At 38.0% G+C, this 13,602-nt stretch overlaps 2 protein-coding genes across 2 annotated transcripts; both read left to right on the top strand.

Annotated features, from left to right (window-relative positions):
* The first annotated feature begins 841 nt into the window (after positions 1–841).
* LOC137735963 (uncharacterized) lies at positions 842–1,378 on the top strand. Its single transcript, XM_068475314.1, has one exon. It carries the CDS (start codon positions 842–844, stop codon positions 1,376–1,378), a length of 537 nt encoding a protein of 178 aa, XP_068331415.1.
* Positions 1,379–8,537: 7,159 nt separating this feature from the next.
* LOC137735964 (uncharacterized) lies at positions 8,538–10,291 on the top strand. The gene is made up of 3 exons (XM_068475315.1): positions 8,538–8,664; positions 8,899–9,418; positions 10,135–10,291. The coding sequence occupies exons 1-3, from the start codon at positions 8,538–8,540 to the stop codon at positions 10,289–10,291; spliced, it is 804 nt and encodes a 267-aa protein (XP_068331416.1).
* The last annotated feature ends 3,311 nt before the right edge of the window (positions 10,292–13,602 follow it).

The raw sequence follows: 13,602 nt of genomic DNA on the forward strand, positions 1-13,602 counted from the left end.
ACATATTCTCAAGCTGCTGTAATTGACCCCAGTCTATCCAAGTACCATTTAGACAATGGTTTTCTCAAATATAATGGTCGAATCGTGCTTAGCCCATATTCAAGTTGGAGAAGGAAGGTTTTTAAGGAACATCACTCATCGCCAAGTGCAGGCCATGAAAGGGTTCTAATGACTTATTAGAGATTGAAAAGGGGCTTCTATTGGGTAGGGATGAAGAAAGATCTTAGGTCATGTGTGGCTGAATGCCGGGAATGCCAGCAAAATAAGTACGAAACCATATCCCCTCCCAGTTTGCGACAAGTATGCTCATTTTATTCCTTTAGTACATGGAAGGAAATTAGCATGGATTTCATCATTGGCTTAGCTTTGTGCAAAGGCAAGTCAGTGATCCTGGTAGTAGTAGACAAGTTGTCCAAGTATGCTCATTTCATTCCCTTAGTACATCCATACACAGCAAGCATGGTAGCTTAGGAGTTTGTTGATAATGTGTTTAAACTTCATGGGATGCCCTCTACCATTGTGAGTGACTAAGACACCATTTTTATGAGTGTTTTTTGGAAAGAATTTTTTTAAATTACAAGGTTCCTAGTTATGTATGAGCTCAGGTTACTATCCATAGAGTGATGGCCAGACTGAGGTGGTGAATCAGTGCCTTGAAACATACTTATGATGCTTCACTAGTTGTCAACCTAAGAAGTGGCTCCACTGGCTTCCATGGACAGAATAGAGCTATAACACTTCCTACCACACTTCTTCAAAGTTCACCCCTTTCTAAGTGGTCTATGGTTATCCACCAGCACACATCGTGTTTTATGAGCTTGGCACTGCTAAGTTGGATATCATGGAGCAAGGGCTGCTAGCTAGGGACAAACTCTTAGCAATGCTCAAGACCAATTTGCAGGCAGCTCAGAACCTGATGAAAACACAAGCTGATAAGCATCAGAGTGAAAGGGTTTTCAAGGAAGGAGATTTGGTGTATTTGAAATTGATTCCCTATCAAGTGCAATCCTTGGCATTTCATGCTTACCATAAGCTTTATCGCAAGTATTATGGTCCGTATGAGGTTTTGGAAAAGATTGGGAAGGTTGAATACTGGTTGAAACTGCCTAAGGATTCAAAAATTCATCTAGTCTTTCATGTTAGTTGCTTGAAGAATCACTTGGAAGACAAAGTCATTGCAACTCCATTCTTGCCTATTGTCACTGATGATGGTTTGCTACCACTTGAACTACTCAAGGTGCTAAAAAGAAGGGTCTACAAGAAGGGTAAAGCTGCTGGAGTTCAATTGTTAATCCAGTGGAAGAACAACAAAGAGGACAAAGCTACATGGAAGGATTATGACGAGTTTGCTACCAAATTTCCTAATTTCAGTCTTTAATTCTAACCTTGAGGACAAGGTTTATTTTATAAGGGAGGGGTAGTGTTACGATTATAATAGTGGGTAGAATAATAGTGGAATATCATTTAGCTAAATGCAAGGTTCTAAAAAACGCTAGGCGTTAGGCGCTAATCGGGCTGCTAGGCAAGGTCTGGGCAGGCGCCTAGGCAGATTTAGATAAAATTCTTATATATTATATGAATTAATTAAATTTACTATATCAAATGTAAATAATTATTGACTAATAAGCTATTTCTTGTAGAAGAACATACATATGTGAATGTTAATTTTATGTATGATATGCTTGCCTTGGAAAAAAACAAAATATCATCTAAATAATTTGTAATTTATATAAGATTTATATATATATATATATATATGCACACACACACACAATATATATCCCAAACTTTTATAAATATAAAAAGCCTATATAATGGGTGGTTTCATTGTTAGAACCATCAAACTGTCCATCGCCCGTCCACCTTGGGTAGTGTTAATGATTAAAACCATCAGAGTCCATGGTTTTCAATTTTAAAATCATTAAACCCTCCATGCCCTTTCACATCACCCAAGCTTTTGAGCCCTCAACTTGCACCACCAATACATATTGAAATGTTTAAGCCTCTTTATCTCTCTCTCTCTTTTCGCACTCTCTCTTCTCTGTTCTCATCTTCATAGACAAGCTACAGAAATTATCTGGCAGTACTTTTTCTTCCCTCATCTTCACAGAGACGAGCTGCAAAAATTCATCGACAGTCTCTCTCTCTCCCCCACTTCACCACCATTGCCATCTGCTACTAGTAGGTTGAGATACGGAATTTGGGAGTTATGCCTTAAATAGTTTATGTGAGGTTCGGTAATTGGTGGAAGTAGGGCATTGATGGCTGATCGAAATCTTGCACTTGCTAAGCCAATATGAATGAAGCAGGCCGAAGAGGCGAGGAGAAAGAGCGAGGCTGAGAAAGCCACAGCGGCAAAAGATGCTTTTGAAGCCACATTCAATGATATGGATAAGAATCTAGAGATGGAAGTCATGGCTGGATCAGATAGTGAATATGAAGAAGCTGAGACTTGGCGAACAAGCCCATTGGGCTGATGAACCCGGCAAAGTGCACTGCAGTCGGGGCTGGCATCGCGGGTGGTATGGCATGTGCAACATCTTCATTTATGATGGTGACTAAAGACTCTGATGAGAGGAAGGTTCCAAATGGTGGGGTGCCCATTGACATGAAAGTTGTGCCTAGAGTGGGAGCTGGGGGATCAGAGCAGGAAGGGATGGTGAGGGATATGGGTGACAGGACGTACACAGTTACTTATGTCGTGCCAAAACGAGGGAATTATATGGTGAGTGTGGAGTGCAGTGGTAAACCCATCATGGGTAGCCTATTCTCAGTGTTCTTCAGTGCAGTTATTTCTAATTTATTGTGCTTTCATGCGTTGTTGTCAATGCATTTAGTCCAAAGTTCATAAATTTATTGCGGGTCTATTATTTAGTGAATGAGTTGTGCTCTTAGCCAATATTGTTTCTGTAATGCTGTCAATGCTGCAAGTAGCTTGTGGCTACCCGAAGTCATTTGCAGCTTTTAAAACGGCTTCTGAGATGCGCTTGGTGGGGGTAACCTAAACTTTTGAAAAGAAATAGAACTATAAACACCAGAAACATAAGAGAAAAACAATAACATTCTTTCTAGACAGGAAAGTGACTAATAAGGGTGGTTAATTTATCTTACATTCTTTTGTAAGAACCAATATTACAGCCTATTCAGTATGCATGTAGGATTTTCTACAAGGTGCTGGTCATCTCCCCGACACATAATTTTGAGGATTTTCTTTGTTGTCGTGCAGGTTCTAGTGCTGGAGGACCACTGGGATTAACTCCGCCATCCACATTTCCAAATCTAGTTAACCAAACCATGCCCAACATGCCAAATTATTCAGGTTCTATTTCAGGGGCATTCCCTGGAATGTTGGGAATGATTCTAGGCATTGTTCCTGGTGCTTCAGGTGGGGCTATATTGCCAGGAATTGGAGCATCTCTTGGGGAAATTTGTAGAGAGTACCTTAGTGGTAGGTGCACCAAAATTGATTGTAAGTTGAACCAATCGCCTCACAATCTGCTAATTGTTAGAGACTTAGTCTTTAAGGACAATGTGGATCAAGGAAGAAAGATGAAGAGAGAAACACACAGAATTGAAAATGGTAATGAATGCTTTATGCTCTCTGCAAGTTGCAGAGAGAATGTTCTCTATTGTTATTTCTTCTCACACTTACACACACTATTATGCAGAATAGATAGTTATGCAGATGGAACCCCAACAATCCATCAAAAATATCTCAACCACACATCTAGTTGGATCCAAGGTGGTTTATCCACATGTCGCTTAGACAAAATTACAATGTGAGCCCTACACTTGGTAATATTAACCAAAGTGGATACACAACCAAAATACAAGGCTTATTTCTACTCAATTCAAATTAGCTCAAGAGCTTATACATTAACACTCCCTTTTAAGCTTTGAGCTGATATGACTCCAAGCTTGTCTTTAAGATAGTTAAACCTTTCCTTTGGTAAAGCTTTGGTAAAGATGTCTGCTACTTGCTCTTTGGTAGGACAGTAGACCAAATCGACAATTCCTTGTTGCAAAGCATCTTTGATGAAGTGGTACCTTTTATCAATGTGTTTTGGTCGCTGATGGAACACTGGATTCTTGGTTATTGAGATTGTAAATGTATTGTCACACTGCAAAGGAGTTGGTTCTATTTGTAGCTCCCCAAAATCCTCCAGAACAAACCTGAGCCATATAGCCTGAGTTGTGGCTTCAGAAGCACTTATGTACTCAGCCTCTGCATTAGAAAGAGCAACACAGCTTTGTTTCACAGAAGCCCACGATAACACTCTACTTCCTAAAGAAAAGGCATAGCCTGAGGTGCTCTTGCTGTCTTCGATTGATCCTCCCTAATGACTATCACTAAATCCAACCAAGACTGCTTTCTTGCCTTTCACATACTTCAAACCATAATCCAGTGTCCATTTAACATATCTGAGTCCTCTCTTGGCTGTCCCATAATGCTTATTTGTAGGGCAATGCATAAATCTAGCTAGTAAACTAGCTGCATACATCACATCTGGCCTTGTAGCAGTAAGGTACAACAAACTCCCCACAATCTTCCTATATTGCTCTATATTTACTGCACCACTTCCATCATCCTTGCTTAATTTTTCAGTAGCAACAAGAGGAGTAGTGATAGGTTTGCACTCACTTAAGCTAAATTAATTCAACAAGGAAGAAGCATACTTCCTTTGATGAATGAAAATCCTTGAGTTAGTTTGTATCACTCCCGTTCCTAAGAAATAATGAAGGAGTCCCAAATCTATCATTTCATATTTCACTTTCATATCTTCTTTGAATTCATCTAGCATCTCTTGATTGCTTCCAGTATACACTATGTCATCCACAGAGATGTATACAATTAGTATATCATTCTCTCCCCTTGTCTTAGTATAGAGGGTTGCTTCACTCAAACTTTTCTCAAATCCACACTGAGTGAAATAGTTGTCAATCTTTCCATACCAGGCTTTAGGTGCCTGTTTTAGTCCATAAAGGGCTTTGTGCAATCTATAGACCTTGTCCTCCTTGCCATCAATTACAAATCCCTCAAGTTGGTCAACACCTCTTCCTGCGGTTTTCCATTTAAAAACGCAGATTTAACATCCAATTGTACCAACTTCCAGCTTCTTTGTGCAACAAGGGCAATCAAGGTTCTAATTGTATCCAACCTAGCAACTGGAGCAAAAGTTTCATTATAATCGATTCCAGGTTTCTGCACATACCCCTTAGCAACCAACCTTGCCTTGTTCTTTTGTACTGAACCATCCAAATTCAGCTTGGTTTTGAACACCCATTTCACTCCAATGACTTGTTTATCACTTGGTCTATCTACAAGCTCCCAAGTTCCATTTTTCTAAATCATTGACAGTTCTTCTTCCATTGCTTTTATCTAGGCCTTTTCTTGTGCAGCTTCTTCATATTTCTCAGGTTCCATAATGCAAAGATTGCACTGTGCTAGAATATCACTTATATTTCTCCACTTCATTGGAGTATGATCATAAGTCTGTGTAATATTTGTTCCATGAGAGACACTTTCTTGTTTCTCAATGTCAAAAGAAGTACTAGAACTAGAGGAAACTTCCTCAGCTTCATTCATTCTAGGTGGACGCATATCAATTTCATTCTCAGACTTATTTTGAACATAAGTCACTGCAACAGACTTGTCTAATCTTTCCTTCCAATTCTGGGACATAGATTCATAAAAAACCACATCCCTCGAGAGAATTAGCTTCTTTGTATAAAGATCAAACACTCTACACCCCTTCTCACAAGTTCCATACCCCACAAATACACCTTTAGTACTCTTTGCATCAAGTTTCTGTCTCAATTCTGTAGGTATATAGGCATAGCACAAAGAACCAAATATTCGTAGATGTGCAATTTCTACCGCTATAAGCTTCAAATGGAGTCAAATTTCCAAGAGCTTTTGTAGGTGATCTATTCAAAATGTAGACAACTGCATGAACAACTTATGCTTACAAGAAGTAAGGCATATTCTTTTCATGAAACATTTCCTTTGCCATTTCTACAACTATCATATTTTTCCTCTCCACTACTCCATTTTGTTGTGGAGTGTAGGCCACTGATAATTGCCTTTAAATGCCCTCAGATTCCAAGATCATGTTGAATTCGGTTGAAAGAAATTCACCCCCTCTGTCACTTCTTAGGCACTTCACCTTAAATCCACTTTGAAGTTCAACCATTGTCTTGAATTTTCTAAAACAATTTAGAGCTTCAGATTTCTATCTCAAAAAATACACCCATGACATACTAGTACAGTCATCAATAAGCAACATAAAGTATTTGTTCCCTGTAATTGATTCATTATGCATGGGACCACACAAATCAGTGTGTATCAACTCTAGAGGATACTTAGCTCTCCAAGCCTGCCCTTTTAGAAACCATTTTTTGTGTTGTTTTCCCATTTGACATCCTTCACACACACCATCAATCTCTTCTGAGTGTGGAAGACCATAGACCATATCTTGTTCTCTCAGTTGTTTGAGACTTCTGGGATTTAGATGACCTAACCTCTTATGCCAAGTCCAGGTGCAATCTATCACACTAGCCTTCAATGCAATTTGATCATTTTGCATTAAGGATAGAGGAGAACACCTATTTCCTTTCATCTTAACTTTGATAGCAAGGCAGTTAAATGAGGGACCATAAAAAACACAGCACATACCTCCACCAAATAACAGATAGTATCCATGTTCATCCATCTGTCCAACACTTAACAAGTTCTCCTTCAAACCAGGTAAAAACATCACTTCCCTGATATACTTTTTACAAGTATTTGTGTCAATCACAAGTGACCCTATTCCAGCAACATGTACCAGATTTCCAATAGGCATTTGCACTTTACATCAATAAGTAGTTCAGCATTTCCTGTCATATGGTTACTACAACCACTATCAATGTACCAATTTCCATTCACTTTTGCCTCAGTAATAGCACTGTTAGCATGGAATAGATTTCCCATCACTTCTGTTTGATTAGCACGGTTTGCCTTCTGGATAGCCTTGCCTATTGTACATTCACTGTCCCAATATTAGAATTTATCACAATTATAGCACTTAGGCTTCCCCTTGTATCGACATTCAACAAAGTGGAATTTGGAGTAGACTTTACACTATGGTTTAACTGCATCTTGGTTCATGAACCCTGAAGAAGTTCAATTCTGTGTAGAGCTAGTAAATGATCTTTGTTGGAACTTAGGCTTAGACTCCCATTTCTTCCCCTTTGAGTTCAAGTGCTTATGTGGTTTGAATGCACCAGAATGAACATTACTACTATTTTGCCCTTTTGAACTCATAGAGAATGAGACAAAAGCCCTTTCAGTGGTCTCAACACTGTGCAAATCAAACCTTTGTTCCTAACTCTTCAACATTGCTACAACCTCCTGCAATTCTACAGTCTCTAAACACTTTGTATTCTCAATGACTAGACACACAGGATCATATGGTTTCCTAAGGCTAATCAGAACTTTCTGTATAAATCATTCATTAGATAGAATTTCACCGAGTGTTTTCATCTGATTAATCAGTTCATTTAGTATAGTAAGATACCCAGATAGCGTTTCATCATCACGCATTCTAGCATATTCAAATTCACGTCTCAGATTTTGCAATTTCACAGATCTTACCTGATCGCCACCATAATACTCTCTATACAACAAATCCCATGCCATCTTTGCTTATTCGACATTGGTGATTCAAGGAAAGATTTTATCTGAGACTGCATTTTGAATGATTCCCAGAGCTTTTGCGTCTTGCATCAACACAACGGCCACTTCTTCATCTCCATCACCTTTCAACGATCCTTTAACCTTCTTCTTCTTCGAACCGGAAATTTTAACTCCCTTCTTCACTAGATTCCACAACCCATGTGATTTGAAAATCGTCACCATCTTGATTCTCCAGAACTCGTAGTTCTCACTGGAGAAAATTGGAGTTCTCACTTTCGAGCCTCCAGATCCAAACATCTTTGGTCCGAACAAGTTGATTTCTCTTCTCAGATGGTAACCGTACTCTGATGACTTTCACCGAGCTTCGAGTGAGTTTCAAATTAGCTCAATGAGCTCACAAATTTACGCCCAGGCTCAGATGATCGAACCTAGCTCTGAGGTCATGTTAGAGACTTAGTCTTTAGAGAAAATGTGGATCAAGGAAGAAAGATGAAGAGGGAAACACATAGAATTGAAAATGGTGATGAATGCTTTCTACTCTCTGCAAGTTGCAGAGAGAATGTTCTCTATTGATATTTCTTCTCACACTTACACACACTATTATGCACAATAGTTAGTTATGCAGATGGAACCCTACCAATACATCAAAAAGATCTCAGCCACACATTTAGCTAGATTCAAGGTGGTTTATCCATATGTCAAGTAGACAAAATTACAATGTGAGCCCTACACTTGGTAATATTAACCAAAGTGGATACACAACTAAATACAAGGCTTATTTCTAATCAATTCAAATTAGCTCAAGAGACTTATACACTAACACTAATGACTACATTAGCTGCAACAACCTCTAAGGGCAATGTTAGCCAAGTGCCTACCTTCTGCAACTGCAATGGCTGCTGCTCAGGCAATTGTTGCGGCCCAAGCTCTTCAAGCCCATGCTGCTCAGGTGCAAGCATATGCTCAGTCAAACAAAGACTCTTCTGGTATACCTCTCTGATTTTATGTGCTGCAGAATATAATGTGGCTTAGAAATTGCTAGTTTCTCACATCTATTTTGGCTTTTGGTAGTCTTATTTGAATGTGTCTTCTTTTATTTTCGAGTTATGTTGTTTTCTTTACTATTGCTATATATATATATATATATATATAAAATTAAGTATATACTATATATACAAATGTATATGTCTATTTATAACATCTTATCGTCTATTAATTAGGTTCACTGGACAAAGCAGGGAAGGCTGATGTGTTGGAGAAAACACTTCAAGTTAGCAATCTTAGTCTACTTCTCATTGTGGAACAGCTGAAAGAACTTTTTAGCTATTGTGGCACCGTTGTACAATGTATCATCACTGACTCAAAGCATTTTGTATATATAGAATACTCAAAAGCTGAAAAAGCTATTGCTGCCTTGCAGTTGAATAATATGGATGTTGGAGGCCGTCCTATGAATGTTGAGATGGCAAAATCACTTCCTCAGCAACCAGCTGCTATGAATTCCTCAATGGCTTCATCATCTCTTCCTATGGTGATGCAGCAAGCTGTTGCCATGCAACAAATGCAATTCCAGCAGGCTTTGCTTATGCAACAAACTATGACCGCCCAACAGGCAGCTAATCGAGTTGCAACTATGAAGACAGCAACAGAGTTAGCTGCAGCCAAAGCAGCAGAAATAAGTAAGAAATTAAATGCTGATGAAGTAGAAATTGAAAAGAAGCAAACAAAAGAGAAATCTAGGTATGCTACATTAATTATAGATTACAATTGTCAACTGCTTTTGTATGTCTTATTCCAAACTGGAGAACTTTAACATTGAAAATACTTTGTTATATACATTATGAAGAATCATGTGATGCTCAAATATTGTTGCGTTTATAAATTTTTGAAATTCTTTGTTCTGGATATCTGACGCTTTAGATCTTGTTGTCACAAATTTAATACAGGAAATAGTGTTCAAACTGTATGATTTTAAGGTTGGGGAATTACCAGTCTTAATAAAAATTCCTATCCAATCCAGTTGAGTCCCAATTCAATAAACGAAATGGGGTCTCAGTTACTGTTGTTGCATAGGTTAATGCTCAATTGTATTGGTGCTACTACTGAGAATATTTTCCACCTTATATGTTTAGCAATTAGTAACTTATGATGAGTCTCTTATTAACAGATTATAACATGAAGGTGGTATTCAGAGGCATGAGTTTTGGAGCTTAATTTTTTCACCTTGCAATGGTTTCCTATATTTGTAATGTTATTTTTTTTTTTTTGCACTTGAGAAGTGCACATTTCATCATGAATAATCTATGTTTCCATAATAAGAAACCATATAATTCTGATATGTTTATTTGAACGGAGGGCTTTCTTTATTTGTTAGAAATTGTCTTAGTTGAAAACTGTGTTGCCTTGCTATTAATCAAAATATTGTTGTTTTTTGCTAACCAATTCTCCTTTTACAGGTCACCATCACCGTCTTGTGCAAGATCAAAATCCAAATCTAGATCACCTACAAATTATCGCCGAAGACAGAGGTCTCCTTCTAACTCTCCTCCAACTTGCTATCCAAAAGAGCGTAGATCCAAATCCCCATTGAGATCACGCCACTATTCAAGCTAAGATAATGAACGCAGGTTATATAGAGACATTAGGAATGGTGATGACAGAACTAGAAGGTGGGATTCAGATAGATCACATGATCATCATTTATGTACGTCACAGAGAACTAGGAGTATGAGATTTAGTCCTAGAACAAGAAAAACACATCGAGTTGATCCAGTGTCACCCAAACATCAATGAGAAAGTTCTCCCCATAGAATTCGAGCTGCGTCCAGATCACCTGATCATCATACAGGAAGTAGGTCTTCAGAGGGAAAACATCACTTAAGTGACAAAAAAGATGACACCCACTATGAAAAAGAAAAGCATGGAGAAAAAAGGCGATCAATGTTAGTGTGAAGTATTTAGCTAAGTTGTGCAAGATAACAATAAGAATAGGATTGAGGAATGCAATGTTCTTCTTCTCTGCAGAAGTTGCAGAGAGAAAATATATTTCTTCTGATTCAAATGCAAACGCACACACACATTCTTTTACAACCGTTTTGCCTTAGCTGGATCCAAAAACAACACTGATGCGAGAATTAAACGCACACAAATTAAACCCTCTTTTTGTCAATTGTAGTATAAGTATAAGTAGGGATCGTTCTGGACCGGGGATTAGGAGGGATTGTTAATCACTTGGATTTTGACTCAAAAACGTAAAAACACAATATAAAACACTAAACTAGACTCAAAGAATGCAAAACTAAACTTTAAAACACTAAGATAAACCAAAGACTCAAAATGCTTTAAAAACACAAACTAAATTGATTTCTAACTAAATTGAACAATAAAGTAAAGGGGGATTGAGTTTTGGACGAAATTAAACTAAATGCACAGATTCTAATTAAAACAGATTGTAAAAACGAAATTGATGAAATAGAATGATGAGAAAGCTAGTTAGAGGGTTCCTTATCCACACATGAACATATGCATATAATTTGATTCCCAGTTATGACTTCAACAAACGATGAATGACAATGCTCCAAGTTAATTAGGTCCGCTTAAATTAACTTTCAGATTTCCCTAGATTCATTGGATTGAATGGAATACGCATTACAACCAAATTATTCCTAATCAAAGTCCCTAACTGTGGAATACGCATGATAGAGACATTCAACAAAGATCATTAAGTTCAACGGAAATCATAAACATCGACTAGGCATTCATAACTATGGAATACGCATGTTAATCCAGCCTAGGGTTTACTAAACACAATCGTGACTAGCGATTTTTACTACTCATGAATATAAGTTCATAACGATTAGGTGAAATTCCCTTATATCCTAGCATCAAGTTTAGGCATGCAAATTAAGTGTCGACCCTCAACCCACATACATAAACAAGTTCTTAATCAAAACAGAAAAGTAAACCACATCTAAAGTTCATGAATTCATAACTGGAGTAAATCAAATCATAACCAACATATGTCCATGGCTTCAAACTTTCCTCTAACTAAAAAGAAATTAGTTCCACATGTTTAACATAATTGAACAACAAGTTAAATTAAACATGAAAACAGAAACAAAAGAAGAAAGAACTCCAAAAGTTGCAAATTGTAAAGATGAATAAGATGGAATTGAATGGATGGGAAGGCTAGCTAAGGGGTTCATCTCCACACATGTTACACTTGCATAATAAAATGATTTCCAATTGCATTTCAATAAACCATGAATTCCCAACACCCCAAGTTAACCGTGATGCACTAATTAACCTTCAAATCTTCCTAACGTTATTGAATTGGATGATTGCATACGACAACCCAAAACATTCCCCACAAGTCCCCTACATGATTGCATAATAGAGATACAAGCAAGAATCATTACGCTCTATGAAAATTATAAGTGTTGACGAGGCATTCGTTACTATGATTGCATGAAACTTATGCCAAGAATTCATTTAACGCGATTGTTTATAAGCAACCTCCACTACTTGTGAATATAAGTTCGTAACTATTAGGTGAAACTCACTTATATTCTAGCATCATATTCATGCATGAAAATTAAGCGTGCACTCTCAATAAACATACATAAATAAGTTATCAATCAAACAGTTAAACAAATTGAATCCACAACTTATGAAACGCAATTAGAAGTAATCAAATCAAAATGCAAGCATAATCATATATTTCGAATCCCCCCCTAGCCAAGGGGGTTTTAGTTCCTCATACGTACAAAACAAAGAGAATTGAAATTAAACATTGAATTCAAAGGAAAAGAAACACCTAAACATTCCAACAACTCAAACTTGAATTGTATGAACGTTTAGGCCCGCATCTCTTCCTCTTTGTTGTAGCACAAGGTCTAAGGTGAGTTTTGGGGATTATGGATGATGTAGAATGATAGGTTTTGTGGAATGGTGAAGGAAGTGATGGTGTTTGGATTGGTAGGGAAATGGGTGCTGTTTTGCACGGCACAAAGGCTCTCTTTGGTGAATTTCTGAATATGGAAGAGTTAATGGGAATTGTGGCTGCAATGGATGCTTATTTATAGGTGAAGAAGAGGGAATATGACAGCTAGGAACTTGGTGGAAAGCTGCAAATGCAAAAGGGGAATGCATGTGGCTGCAATAGCATGTGGAATGGCTGGATTGAATGAGTAATGCACGGGTTGGCTTCATTTCTGGAATGTTGAATGTGCATGTGAATTAAAGCTAGGGTGATGATGATGAATGCATGTGCAATGACTAGAAATGAAGGGGTAATGCACGGCTTTGAAGTGATTGTGCTGAAAATGAATTAAAGGGTGCATGTGGGTTGGAAATGCAGCTGTAATGATGAGAGATTATGCACGGCAAAGGAGAATATGAATGCATGTGGCTGATTTAATTGAATAGGAAAGCATGTGGATTTAATGGATTAAAGGGTGCATGTGGGTTGGAAATGTGGCTGTAATGATGAGTTGGGATGGCTAAAAATCTGGAGTGGGTTATGCACGGCAAAGGGGATTGGTTTTGGTGATGGGTGCATGTGTTGAATTGGTGGTGCAATGATGAAAGAATAAGTGCATGTGGCTGAATGCAAAGGGAATGCAAAGTGAATGAATAATGAATGCATGTGCAATGACAGCTAGGTTGAATTAATTAAAGGGAGTGCATGTGGCTGCAAGGTGTGAATGATTATGAGTGTATGTGGGTGAGTTAAAGGATGGAATGCATGTGAATTAGGTTGGAAAGCTGGAATGATGAAGTGGGAGTGCACGACAAGGTTGGATTTGTGGTGGGTTGATGAAAGAATAATGTCAAGGTGTGGGATTGTTAAAGGGGGAAGTGCATGTGCAAGGTTGTTGTTGTGATAAGTGATGGCAGGTTGTGTATGTGATTGCACGGCACAA

Source organism: Pyrus communis, chromosome 6 (assembly GCF_963583255.1).
Source record: "Pyrus communis chromosome 6, drPyrComm1.1, whole genome shotgun sequence".
In the NCBI taxonomy this organism is placed as follows: Eukaryota; Viridiplantae; Streptophyta; class Magnoliopsida; order Rosales; family Rosaceae; genus Pyrus; species Pyrus communis.